Source organism: Notothenia coriiceps, unplaced genomic scaffold (genome assembly GCF_000735185.1).
Source record: "Notothenia coriiceps isolate Sejong01 unplaced genomic scaffold, NC01 NC01_scaffold00005588, whole genome shotgun sequence".
Taxonomy (NCBI): Eukaryota; Metazoa; Chordata; class Actinopteri; order Perciformes; family Nototheniidae; genus Notothenia; species Notothenia coriiceps.
The window spans coordinates 1-13,579 of NW_011338289.1; the positions used below are offsets into that span (position 1 = coordinate 1).

A 13,579-nucleotide genomic window follows, 5' to 3' on the forward strand; every position below is an offset into this window, starting at 1 on the left:
GGTGAAGTCATACATGTTACATAATATATATGAAATATTACAGGTTTTCAACTAAATGCAGACTTAGTTCTGAAAACACAGTCCACCACAGTGTCAAAGGGCAGTGTACTGAATTGCTACCTTGACACATTCAGGAGGAGTTCACGACAGGCCTGGGTCGATTGGGCTGCTGTGATTGCCAGTAGGCTACTACCACATCCGTGTCAACTGTGCGTATTGACACCTTGCTATACCCTTCCTTCACAGCATCTCCTAGGTGCAGTAGGATGCGGGTATCAGCCTCCTCATGTGTGCATGTTGCAAGTACTGATTATTTGTTTGCCAGTGTTGAGGGCTGTCACACTGGTTGCCAGGAAGAAGAACAGTTCAGCCTTCTTGTCTTCAATGCGCAGAAACTCTGGCCAGTTTCCAGGAATGACACTGGATGGCTCAACGCGTCTATGAACTCCCTTCCCTCTCTTGCTGCGTGTTTCAGCCTTCAGACTTTCGGGGAAATATTCATCCCACACGACATCAATTCTGCTGACATGCTCCAGCTGAGACAGGATGTATGGTGAGAACGCTTTCTGCGCATAATAAAAAAACGTCTTAGCAGCACCAGGTCGTAGCAGGATGAGGCATTAACTGTGTGGTGGGATGCATTCTCTTGTAAAGAATCAGGTCCTCCAAACAGCCCACCAAGTCTGACTTGGTACCAGTTCTGAGTTTGCCCATTTGTGACAATGATGATGGACATGCCTGTTTTTCAAGTTTATTATATTTCACGTTATTAATCCCAAAAAACTCATCCAGACTTCCATCACGTATCTCAGATACAATGTACAGCCTAGAGAACAGAGAACAGTCATTCTTCAGAGATGAGAGCTGTTGTTGGGACATGGACTTATCTTGGACTGGAGGCTGGCTGAATAGAGGGAGGTTTTTAATGGGACCTTTGATGGGCTTTTTCTGTTCGACCAGGCGCTCACTGACATACAGTGGAGGAAATAAGTATTTGATCCCTTGCAGATGTTGTAAGTTTGCCCAATTACAAATAAATGAACAGTCTATAATTGTAACGGTAGGTTTAATTTATCAGTGAGAGTAAGAATATCAAAAAGAAAATCCAGAAATGTACATTATATAAAAGATACAATTTGATATGCATTAAACTGTGGGAAATAAGTATTTGATCCCCTTGCAAAACATGTGTTAGTACTTGGTGGAGAAACCCTTGTTGGACACACAGAGGTCAGACACTTCTTGTAGTTGGTCTCCAGGTTTGTGCACATCTCAGGAAGGATTTTGGTCCACTCCTCTCTGAAGATCCTCTCCAAATCCTTCAGGTGTTGAGGCTGATTCTTGGCATCTCAAAACTTCAGCTCCCTCCACAGATTTTCTATGGGATTAAGGTCTGGAGACTGGCTAGGCCCATCCATCACCTACATGTGCTTCTTCTTTAGCAGCTCCTGTGTTGTGTGCCGTATGTTCAGGTTTATTGTCCTGCTGGAAGACCCATCCATGACCCTTTTCAGTGTCCTGGCTGAGGGAAGGAGGCTATCGGCCAATATGTTACAGTACATGGCCCTGTCCATCCTTTCCTCGATGCAGGGAAGTCGTCCTGTCCCCTTAGCAGAGAAACACCCCAAAATTATAATGTTTCCACCTCCATTTTGGTGTCAGCTGACCACATCACCTTCTACCAAGCCTTCTCTTAATCATTCAGATATTCATTGTCAAATTTCAGAAGGGCCTTTCATGTTCTTCTTGAGCAGGGGACCTTGCGGGCGCTGCAGGGTTTGATCCATTATGGTGTAGTGTGTTACCAATAGTTGTCTTGGGTCTGTGCTCCCAGCTGCCTTGAGATCATTAACAAGTTCCTCCCTTGTAGTTCTTGGCTGATACATCACCTTTCTCATAATCATCAATACCCCAAGGGGCGAGATCTTGTGTGGATTCCCAGACCGAGGGTGATTGATTGTTGATTGATGTCCATTTTTTTCCCTTCCATTTCCGAATAATCGCACCAACAGTTGTCACCTTCTCCCCAAGCTGCTTGCTGATGGTTTTGTAGCCAATCCCAGCCAAGTGCAGGTCTACAGTCTGGTCCCTGAGGTCTTTAGACAGCTCTTTAGTCTTGCCCATGGTGGAGAGGTTGGAATCTGATTAATTGATTCTGTGGACAGGTGTCTTTTATACAGGTAACAAGTTGATATGAGGGGTACTTTCCTAAAGGAAATGGACTTATATAACCGGTCTGTGGGAGCCAGAATCCTTGTTTTTTGCAAGGGGATCAAATACTTATATCCCACAGTTAAATGCAAATAATTGTTTATCTTTTATATAATTTCATTTTCTGGTTTTTCTTTTTGATATTCTTACTCTCACTGTTAAAATAAACCTACCATTACAATTATAGACTGTTCATTTCTTTGTAAGTGGGTGAATTTACAAAATCGGCAAGGGATCAAATACTTATTTCCTCCACTGTAGGTGTCATACCCGTCCTGTCCGAGTTTCTCAATCTGGTTCAGAGTGTCAATGACTGCAAGGTCTCTAGTATCCAGTACAAGAAGATATTCACTGCTTATTTCACAGAATCGATTGCCCATGTTTTATGTAGCACCAATTAGTGCTTTAACATCTTGTGCAAATGCCATTTGTGCATGTTTGGTCTGCTCATGGTGCAGGGTGTCAGTCTTCTTTCTCTTCTCAGTGGAGGCCTTAAACTCCCCAACCACACATGCCATCTCGGGGCCAAACACCATCCAGCATCGCAGAGCTGCAGGGTTCTCTGTCAGGCCTACAGCACCACAATCACCTTTCACAGAGGCATTGTTCTGCTTGTGGGCCTGGTCAATGACAATAGCAGAGAAGCTGCGTGTCGTCTTCTTCACAGCAAAGTTTCCTTTCAGAAACTGTTGATGGACATCAGGATGGTTATCTTTTAGCACAATCATGTCACGTAAGTGGACTGGTATCCATCCGGCATATTGGGTGTGTCCCAGGAAAAGGACCCTTCAGGTCACCCCAATGATCTCAATGGGATTCACCTGCATAAATAAAGGTTTGAAATTAAATGAAATGAACCAAGGCACAATCTTGGTCAAGGCATTTATGTAGAGTAGGAAGTCGGCCTCTCTTATTGATCGCACATAGATCATCAACTCTATTTCCAGCCGCAGGATGATAGACCAGAAGTGGAACTGGGAACATGACACTGCTCTTGTCCACCCGCTACCCCTCCAGGAGGTCGACCAGTACCTTGAGTGCTGCCATCTCAATGTGAAACCCAACAAACATCACAATAAAATGATGCTGGCCAGCTCCACTGGGTTTTTTTTGCCACAGCGTATAGAGGTTGATCCAGAGTGATCCGACCAGGATTCAGAATCTCTAATGCCTGACTTACCTCATCGATGGAATGATGAATCATGGACACATATTTGGCCTGGTCGTAGAAGAGGGGAAGTAGAGAAGTGAGCATCGATTCAGCACACAAAGAGAGCTGCCTTCCAAGCTGGTCACTGCTGGGGACAGATGATGTTTGCAGCCCCTGAACTCCCATCCCCAGGTGACTGGGGGTGGAAGAGGAAGGTCACAGGTGGATGGGAAGTTTACTGGACCACATTACCAGGCCTGTTGTGAACTCCTCTGCTGTGGATGCAAAAAGGGTTGCAGTGGACAATGCAAATGTGTCAAGGCAGCAATTCAGTGCAGTGCCCTTTGCCACTGTGGTGGACTGTGTTTTCAGAACTAACTCTGCATTTAGTTGAAAACCTGTAATATTACATATATATTATGTAACATGTATTATTACTTCACCATAATACATATGTTAATGGTTTACTGTGTATTTTGTTCCCTGAATACCAGATACATATAGTTAGCTACATTCTAGCCTGTTGTAAATAGTACCAATGCATTCCCCATCCTTGAAAATGTAGGATTAGCCACCAGAATCAAGATCCTAGGTGGTCTAGATCCTAAACTACTGGTAAAATAACAACCAATGGCGGCCATTTGCAAAATTTGCGATGGGCCTATAGCCGAAAATCTTCCTTAGGGCATGCTCTAACAGTGTTCCAAATGTCATGCTTTTATCATCAAAAGCACAATTCTTTCAGATATTTCACATATCTGCTGGACATCTACTTAGTTACCTCCCACCTCTGGCCAGCTGAAATCAACCCACTCAGACCAGTGGGGAAGCTACACCAGCAGACATAGAGCCTTAGATCCCACAAGGATCTGATTCAACGGAATGGAACTGATTCTGACTTCATGGTTGTTTATAGTAAAGCCTACAGTTTGTCTCTCTCCTCTTTTCTTTTTTCTTTACAGAATTGCAAAAGCACCCACACATAATTTAATCAACATTAATGTAAACACATCTCTCTCAGTAATTTCCCATGTTTCTGTTAGACCGCAGTGCACATTCAATATGCGGAGTACCTAAATAACAATGTTTTGCAAATGTTCCTTCATCGAAAGTTGTTCTCTCTCTTAGGAAAAGGGAAGAAGAACGCAAAGTCTGAGCAGAAGACTGGGACGGTGGGAAAGGGAGCAGGGAAGAAGATCACCAAAATTATCGGCCTGGGAAAGAAGAAGCCGTCCACAGACGAGCAGACATCTTCAGCAGAAGAAGACGTACCCGCATGCGGTAATATGTTCAAGCAGGAAATCCCAGTATCATTAGGACCTATATATAAGTGATATATTTCAATGATATACATTTTGGGTCAAATAGTTCAATCAAACGTGATTCATGACTCCCCGCCATGCCCCTGACAACAGTTTACTGATTTTTTATTACCACCTTGTGGATAAGTTTGTCATCAACCCTTTCCAGTATTCATCACTTCATGAAATCTGTGTGAAATCTGCCTTTCCTCCTCTGACTTACCTCAAAGTAAAGTCAACGCTAATTCACTTCAGCAAACGCAGCCTTAGGGGCTCCTGTCAAAATGTAAATATGTTGTATCTCTTTACACCTTAATGCTATAAAGAATGTAAGATGTAAAAAAATACTGAACACATTCATGAAGATATTGTTAAAATCATGAACATTATTTTCCTGACTGTTATCTTTGCTCGTCAGGCTACCTAAATGTGTTGTCCAATAACCGTTGGAGAGAGCGTTGGTGCCGTCTGAAAGAAAACCAGCTGCTTCTCCATAAGGACCGTGACGACCTGAAGAGCCACATCGCCTCGCTGCCCCTCAGAGGCTGCGAGGTCATTCCTGGCCTGGATCACAAGCACCCGTTTGCCTTCCGCCTGCTTCGTAATGGCCAGGAGGTGGCAGTACTGGAGGTGAGCTGCGACCTCCAAATGGACTGTTGGATAATGTTTTTCTGGAGATGTGTACTCGTGTGTCAAAGTCAGCTATTAGAACTCCACTGTCAGCCAATAGATGAAGCAGAAATGCCAGGGAATAAATGAATGGACTTGAGCACGCAAACACTGCTTAGAAAGGTTTTCCTACTTATTCTTGTTTTCTCTTTTATATGGTAAAACAAGTCCTCCACCAACCAGTGACTTGTGTATGTGTATTTGATGTTATGGGTATTTGAACTTCCTCCAGTTGTCATTTTGAATCTATTTCCTCACATGCATGCTACCCTCTGCCTACAAATGTGTTCCCATTTATAATTTTCCTTGTGAAACCATAGCATTCTTAAGTAAAATCAAATGCTTTTGATTTCTTCTCAACTTGAACCCATACCTTTATCATTTTTACTATAACTTTGTCCTTTCAATAAGGCCACTTCCTCTGAGGAGATGGGTCGATGGTTGGGGGTCTTATTGGCTGAGACTGGCTCCACCACAGACCCAGCTACCCTGCACTACGACTACATCGACGTTGAGACCACCGCCAATGTCATCCAGCTGGCCAAGCAGTCCTTCTGGTATATGACAAACATTCTTTCTAGTGATTAAAACCCTGACAAGTTTTTATTGTTTTTATCATGAATATTACTTACTACTTACTATTACTTGGTGAACTTTGCTCTGCGTCCTCATACACATATTTGCTCCTGATCCACGAGTAAATTAAGATCTATGGCTCATTTCCATATTGTGAGGTCCCAACACATTACAACAATTATGATATAAACATATATGACAAATATTGATTCCAGGAGTTTTGCACACAGCTTCCAGGTGTGGCCTTTAATAATGAAGTGGGCGCCGGGCAGCACCATGGCAACAGCGCCACCGGGGCCGGACAATAAGTCAGGTCGGAGTTATTCACCCAGCCAGGCCACTACTAGCTTTTGGGTTTTTTGTTGTTGTTTGCATCGTCAATATTTACATCGTTGCTGCCCACACACTAACACTCGGCTTAATTCAGATTTAAGAAGGTTCTTGTACCTTAACCTGTTGCGGGAGCAGCGTGGGCTCCCGCAACATCTTGCAAGAAACAGCGTCTGAGGGCTTCTTAACATTTAACAAACTATGAATGTGTCATACCCACTTAACGGGAAGAAACTCAGCTACCTGACAATATGAACCATTTTTACCGAAACAAAACACAAGTCTAACGCAGAGCCTCTGAATTAGCACTAAGTGTAAATCACGGTAATAATTCACGGTACAAATATTTTATACTTCATCGGATCTGCACCAACTAAATAGCATATGAAAGCCGAGATTCCCGAGATTCCAATGGTATAAATATCATCACTGTGCGACCAAAACTTGCGGCAGAAAAAAGCCAGCAAAGACAACACACAACTTCACTTTACGTAGCCAAAACGGCAAATACGTCTTACCTTGGCTGTTTTCTGATCAAAATGTATGTTCAAGGGCATTAAAACACAGATAAACGCTGCTGAAGGTTAATCCAATGTCTCTGTGTCCCTTTGAAATGATTACTGATAATCCATCATCATATTTATGGCAATAAGCCTAGTTTACAGTTTTCAGAGCGTAACATAGCTTTCGGTTTGGGAAAACTGCGTACGCATCACTCTCACTCCTCATTGGTAATGTTTAGATGGATTTAGGAACTTCCCCTCAATTCTATTGGCTTTAACGGTTCAAAAGAGGTATCAATCACCAAAATCGACAAATGGGTTCCAGAGATATGGCAAATACACCCATAACCCCAGAGGTGGGGTTTATTTTCTAAACCTCTCTAAAAAGGTCAAATTTCACTTGTTTTGCATCAATCTTGATACAGGGTACCGATTATATGTTATAGCTTGGATTCCTAAAGCTTTTTGTCTCCGATCCCATCATTCAAGGGTGGTTTTCACTATAAGTTATGGGGGTTTTTTTGGACGGAAACTATCATTTACATTTTTTTTACTATGTTCAATCTGAATTTACTTTAAAATAAAAACATCTATATTGATTCTGAATTTTATACATCCAACTCACAGGTGTGTCATTGCTTTTAGAAAAAAGATTATAAATGTAACCCTTTTAGAAGTGAAAATATAGTCATTTGTTCTGGGCATGTCATTTTCGAGCCTGAAACCTGAAAAACAGGCTCGGGGCTTAACAGGTTAATGATTATGTTCACTGTGTACATGATGTTAGAAGTGACCACACAACCCATTGTTTAAAGACATTTCTAAAATGTATCGTTTCAATTCTTTGTAACATCTACATGTACTGGTGTCATCATTTATGTGGTTTTCAACCGTTCGTAGTGGTAGCCCTACTGTAGTTTTAATCTCACTAACATCAATAACGTTGCCCTGTAGCTGCCAGTTCCTCTGTGTTGCTGCTTGGTTCTGCCTGAACATCTCCCTGTGAAGGACCGGCACTGCTATTATTTCCACCTTTGCATAGGAAAAGATATGAGGGCAACAACTTATTTTTCAATTGACTCTGGTGTCACAATACATCATACTGACTTTATAATAGCCTATTAAAGTTTACTTCACTTTTGCCAATGTTGCTGCTTTTATGGGAGATCCAGCACTGTAGTTAATTATATAACAGTGACTTTATCACATAGTTGCCCCTGAATTTGCATGGCCTAATAACATAATAATTTTCTCCCCTTTGTTGGACAGACAACCTAACCATCTCAAGTTACTTATTCACTCACATTGTGAAGAGTTGTAGTGCCACAGTTAGCTGCAGTCTAACGGTAGTATTACATATACTTGGCATAGCCTAACAGTCTCCAGTCACACAGGGCCTACCACTGAACTTACTTGATATTTGGACTGAGCAACTTTTTTGTTGACAGTCTGTACACATCAGGCTACAATATGGAAAACGAGAGCACAAAAAATGTATTTGGCTAAATTGAGTTAATTAGTTGCCCAGTTTTGCCTGTAAACTATGTATAATGGTATGTGGCTTACTCTGAATAAATCTGTGAGTTTAGGACAGGCTGCCTCCTCCTTGTGTGCTCTTTTCTTTTTTTCTCTCTCTGTGCCACCTTTCCTCCTTTTTTTTGCAGGATCCAAGACATTGTTGGTGTCAGTGTCAGTCAGTCCAGTCCACACTTTTACACTTAATTACCTTACCACTCTTGCAACAAACGGAGAGTGGAACAACCAATCACATCTTCATTATTCTCCGATAGCTGAAATGTGCCCACTCGCTAGTCTGACAGCTGCCTGGGGCCGGTAGTTTTCACTGCGCCTCATACTGGTGCAACTTCATTTTGGAGCACTTTTATGACTTGCCGCACATCATGTCTGGGCTGAATTAAAAACATGTTTTTTTAATCCTGTGTGTTGACAGGCCACAGCATATTAGAAAGGCCTCCTGGACTAAATACATTGCAACGTTTATTTTGTCCTTACAGTTTTACAAGTAAGCGTGCTGTCTCTCCGAACCCGTACCTGGACAGCCCAGTCAACGGCTACGCCTGCCCCAGTGGCATGGCTCTGCACTATGATGACGTGCCCATCAACGGAATGGTAAGAACACACCTGCTCATGGGGGATACACACACAGAACAAATCAGCTAAAGCAGCTTAACCACAGTAAACCATCTAGCTGTTAACTACATTACATATCAAAGACAATGTACAATTTAACGTAAGAGAGTTCAGGGAATAGGTTTGTTGACACTCTTTCCTGTATCACAATCTGATTAAACTCAGGTCACAGTGATCTATAATCACCACATTGCATTATGCCCTACAGCGCTCAATCACAGCAGCATGTTGGTATCTCAAGACAACCGGAAGATATTTTCAAAGGCCTGGATTTTGCCAGATCAATCCCCTGCTGGACAACATTCTCCCACCATAAGGGAACATCTGAGGTTATACTTAGCGTAAAGATCTTAACACATATATTGTTCAGATGGATTTAACTGAATAATGATCGTACAGCAGGTCAGTTTACATCCGTTGTTTGAAATTAAACAATTTACGAATCTGCCTTTGGCTCCTCAAAAACTAAAATGTTACCCCACTCAATGTTTTGAGAGTTCTTATTTCTGAGAATCTCGCAAACTGAGGGGGGGAATTCAAAATAAGCACGACTTATAGCACGAATCACCACAGCCATGTTAATGGAAACTAAGCCAAGATTAAATAAACTGAATGATATGATATATTACATGTTAAAACAACATTATACCGTACACAGACACTTGTTATGGAAAAGTAGTGTAACTAACATTTGTACTGCTATCATCTCTTCCTTTCTTTCTCTCCTTTGACTTTTCTTTCTGTTGTGTATTTTGTCTCTTCCTCTTCCCTCTCTGCCTGCATGCTTGTCTAACTGAAGGACCCGGAGTCGCAGTACTCCAGTCCCAAAACAGGGGGGCGCCAGCTGAAAGAGGAGGTGCACTATGAAAACTCTGACCTATATGAGAACATGCCTTCTCCCAAGCTGACCTCTCGCTGTCTTCCCAAGCTGAACTCTGCTTCCACTTCTGCCAGTCCCTACAAAGCTCCTGTTTCTAAAGTTTCCTCTAAGTTCCTCACTGCTGATACTAAAACTAAAGCCACTACTCAGGTGACTAACACTCTCCTCATTACAACTCACACTTTTTATGCTCTATGCTCTTAGTTTACCAGTCTATTATTCACTATATCATGCTCTTTACCGTGTTTTTTTTTTCAACATTAGTATAATTTAGTTAATAATCAGATAATTTTACGTTATCGGTTTTTATGTTTCTCATGTGTTGATAACTTTCAGAAAATGGAGGTGGACGTGACCCGCTTAGCAACAATATTTCTCTGTATGACTTGGCAAAAGTGCAGGGCCTTTGATTCTGCTGAAGCATTGAGACTTGACATAATATTGCAAGTAGTGATGCTATTTCAGTTTTTTAAAAGTCTGACCTGCCAATTATGATTTTTACTGATAACATGTTTTTCTTCTTCTTCAAGCTTTTTTTTTTTTTTACTTTTTCTTGATATAAGTGTCGTTTTTTTAACACAAAACAACAATCACATGTTATTTTCAAAGCTGCATTCAGTTGCTTTAAAAGGTTTCTGATAAAGAAATGTTTTACATATTTTCATTAAAATCCCATACAGTCAAGAACAGCATATTGCTGATAGGCCTACCACCAAATCATAAATGGTCAAGTGATTGTTTCAGACAGAACCATAAACAGCTTTAGTCACCTACTGATATATTGTGTATCCCAAATGATGACATACTTTACTATTGAAAAAAAAAAGTGTTTATTATTCCTGCATGAGCATGCTTAGCTCAATATACAAGGTGTTAATGCTGGTCACTCACAAGCCCCCACCTCTTTCCTGTTAGTCTGTGAAGCACATTCCACCTCTGGGTATGTCCTGAAATCATGCTCAGGTGGAAGAACGACTTAGATCTTGTACTTCTGTAAAAGTACCAGAGTGTAGTAATACTCTGTTACAAGTAAAAGTCCTGCATTCAAAATGTTACTTAAGTAAAAGTACAAAAGTATGAGCATTAAAATATAGCAAAAGCAAAAGTAGTCATTGTCCAGATTGGTCCATTTCAGAATAATATGTATGATATGTTTTATAATTATTTATCATTAAAGTGTTATCAAAGCTGGTAAAGGTGCAGCTAGTTTTAATGACTTTATATATATTTTTTATTTATTTAACCTTTATTAAACCAGATACAATTGAGATCAAATCTCATTTACAATGCTGACCTGGCCAAGAAGGCAGCAACGTTACACATTATTACACATAACACAGACATATAAAATACAGAGAACACAACTAAGTAAACAAAAAGACAAAAAGCAGTCACTACATTGTGCACATTTGGGACAGTAAGAAAGGTACATCCTAGCATCCTAGGCATACTAAGTGAGGACCATCCAGTTAGGCTATACAGTATGCAATGATGAGTCCTATAGGGTGCATTTGATATATATCGCAGTGCAGCATGGTAGAGTGGGTCAAGTTTGGCCAAAACAGTGGGACAGGCAAATCTATCAATTGTATCACCGTAGTCAAGCTGGGACAGGAATAATCCAGAGACCAACCTTTTAAGGGAAGAAGTTGAAAAACAACATTTAAGTCTGTAAAGGAAGCCAAGAGTGAATTTCAATTTCTTAGTTAGAACTTCAATGTGGTGTTTAAAGTTTAGATTTCTGTCCAACCAAAAGCCCAGATATTTGTATGTATCGACAAACTCAACCAAGACGCCGGGGGAAGAGAGTTGACTTGGGAGCAAAAAGCATTGCTTTGGTTTTCTTACTGTTCAATAGCAGTTTAGAATCAAGAAGCGCATGCTGCAGCGTGATAAAATCTGATTTTAAATTGGAAACGGCCATATCCAGAGAAGGACCACATGAGTATACGATGGTGTCATCAGCATACATATGATAGGTAGAAAATTGCATCTGATTACAAATATTGTTTACATATAATGAAAAGAGCAAGGGCCCCAAAATAGAGCCCTGTGGAACTCCCTTCTCCAAGGTGACAGGGTCAGAGACAGTACTACCCAACCTGGCGCATTGAGAGCGGTCGGTTAAATAACTCTGAAACCAGCAAATGGCATTATGACCTAAACGAGACACCGACATAACATTAGACAGAATGTGGTGATCTACAGTGTCAAATGCTTTGGCCAAGTCAATACACAATGCAACACAAACATATTTTTATTGTTATTAATGGTTTTAACTTCTGTTAGACAGCCATATGCCATACATTTTTGCATACATTCACAGTAAATATTTATTCAGTATGATAGCTGTCTAACAGAAGTTAAATTCATTTCTCACTTATTCTTATATACCCCAAATAAAAGAACCCAATAACTCATCTCTCTCGAGTTTTATTTTTCAGCTTTGCCAAAAGCCACTGTGTCAAGTGTCCTTCTTGGGTTGCCGTCCGGAGTTGTCCAATATGGCGGACCATCTTGCACATGCGCACTGCAGATCGGGCAGAGCTGCAGATCGGTTAGTGACACTGCTAACTGCCACGGCCGCCTCGTTAATATCAAATCCATCATAATAATCCAGTACCATGCTGTCGTGAACGTGCGGTGCTGTTACGTGTATGCAAATGTACATGCTTAATGTGAATGAGCCTTTTAGGGGGCGTGGTTAAAGTTGCGCATGCTCTATGAGCGCACATACGGGTACTTCTCAGGCACATCTGTGACGTTTCGCTCTCTCAAAAGTTGGCCCATTTTATCTTCATGCGCCAATGAGCAGCTCTCATGAATGAGGCCCCGCCTCCCACGCTGTATCCAGTTCTTATTATACATCCATGAGCGGCATGCCGACACACATCTTGGATCCCGTATAGTGCAAACGGCACAAACAGCAATATTAGAAGCTGTGGTACTCTCTGGTGGCCCACTCCGCCGCCAAATCTTCCATAACAGGAAGAGACATAGAAAGGGCCGACTTTCTACTGAGGTCCTTGAACGCACCGCGGCACGCTCTCGCGGGGCCGCGCGAGCCGTCATAATGCCGTCTTCACACAGACGGTGAAATCCATTAATCGGAGTTATTACACTAGTAGTCTAGCAGGAAGGGCCCTCAGATTTTGAGATACCCCTACCCGAGGTAGAACAAATGACAACAATGACTTTGTTTAATCTTTCAGGTCTCCCATTAATGAAATTGATTGTTGTCAAACTTTATTTTGGGGGAAAAAATGTTTTTTGGGTTGTTCTTTAGAACTACCCCAATCCCTGAAAAAGAGCCAAATTAGACCAGGCCGAATGTGGGAAAGGTGACAAGAAAGCCCATAACTTGAGATTGACCACTCTCTTCAGATTTGCTGAAGTATGAACCAGGTGGCTGTCCTACATAACTAAATAGTCAGACAATTATTTAACTAAAAAAATACTGAATTATAGTCCTGTAAACTTAGCTTTAGTTTAGACGGAAATTTTACTTTTTTTTATCACTTTTCTCTCATTTATCATAAAAACAGAAATCCCTAAAAAATATAACATTACTGAATTGTCTAGGGTGCTATTGAACACTAACCAGTAGTTGTATGGAAATATCTGGTACAGTTCTATTGCAAATTAGATTTCTTTAGACATAGGCCTACCTCTTCTCTGATACAGTCACATTCCGAATGGGGGATAAGTGGCACAATAGCTTATAAGTTAAGAATGCTCACTCTGATGGTCATTATATTTGGAGAGGGAAATACCAGGTGGCTGAACTACATCACCAAATAGTCAGAAT

The 13,579-nt window shown here is 41.2% G+C and overlaps 1 protein-coding gene across 1 annotated transcript; it reads left to right on the plus strand.

Annotated features, from left to right (window-relative positions):
- Positions 1-3,193: 3,193 nt before the first annotated feature.
- On the plus strand, positions 3,194-9,921 carry LOC104943049 (actin filament-associated protein 1-like; the record flags this gene model as incomplete). The annotated part of the gene is made up of 6 exons (XM_010768370.1): positions 3,194-3,239; positions 4,490-4,642; positions 5,081-5,292; positions 5,743-5,888; positions 8,756-8,870; positions 9,691-9,921. Coding segments are annotated over exons 1-6 (903 nt in total), but the record flags the coding sequence as incomplete, so codon positions are not given.
- Between the last annotated feature and the right edge of the window lie 3,658 nt (positions 9,922-13,579).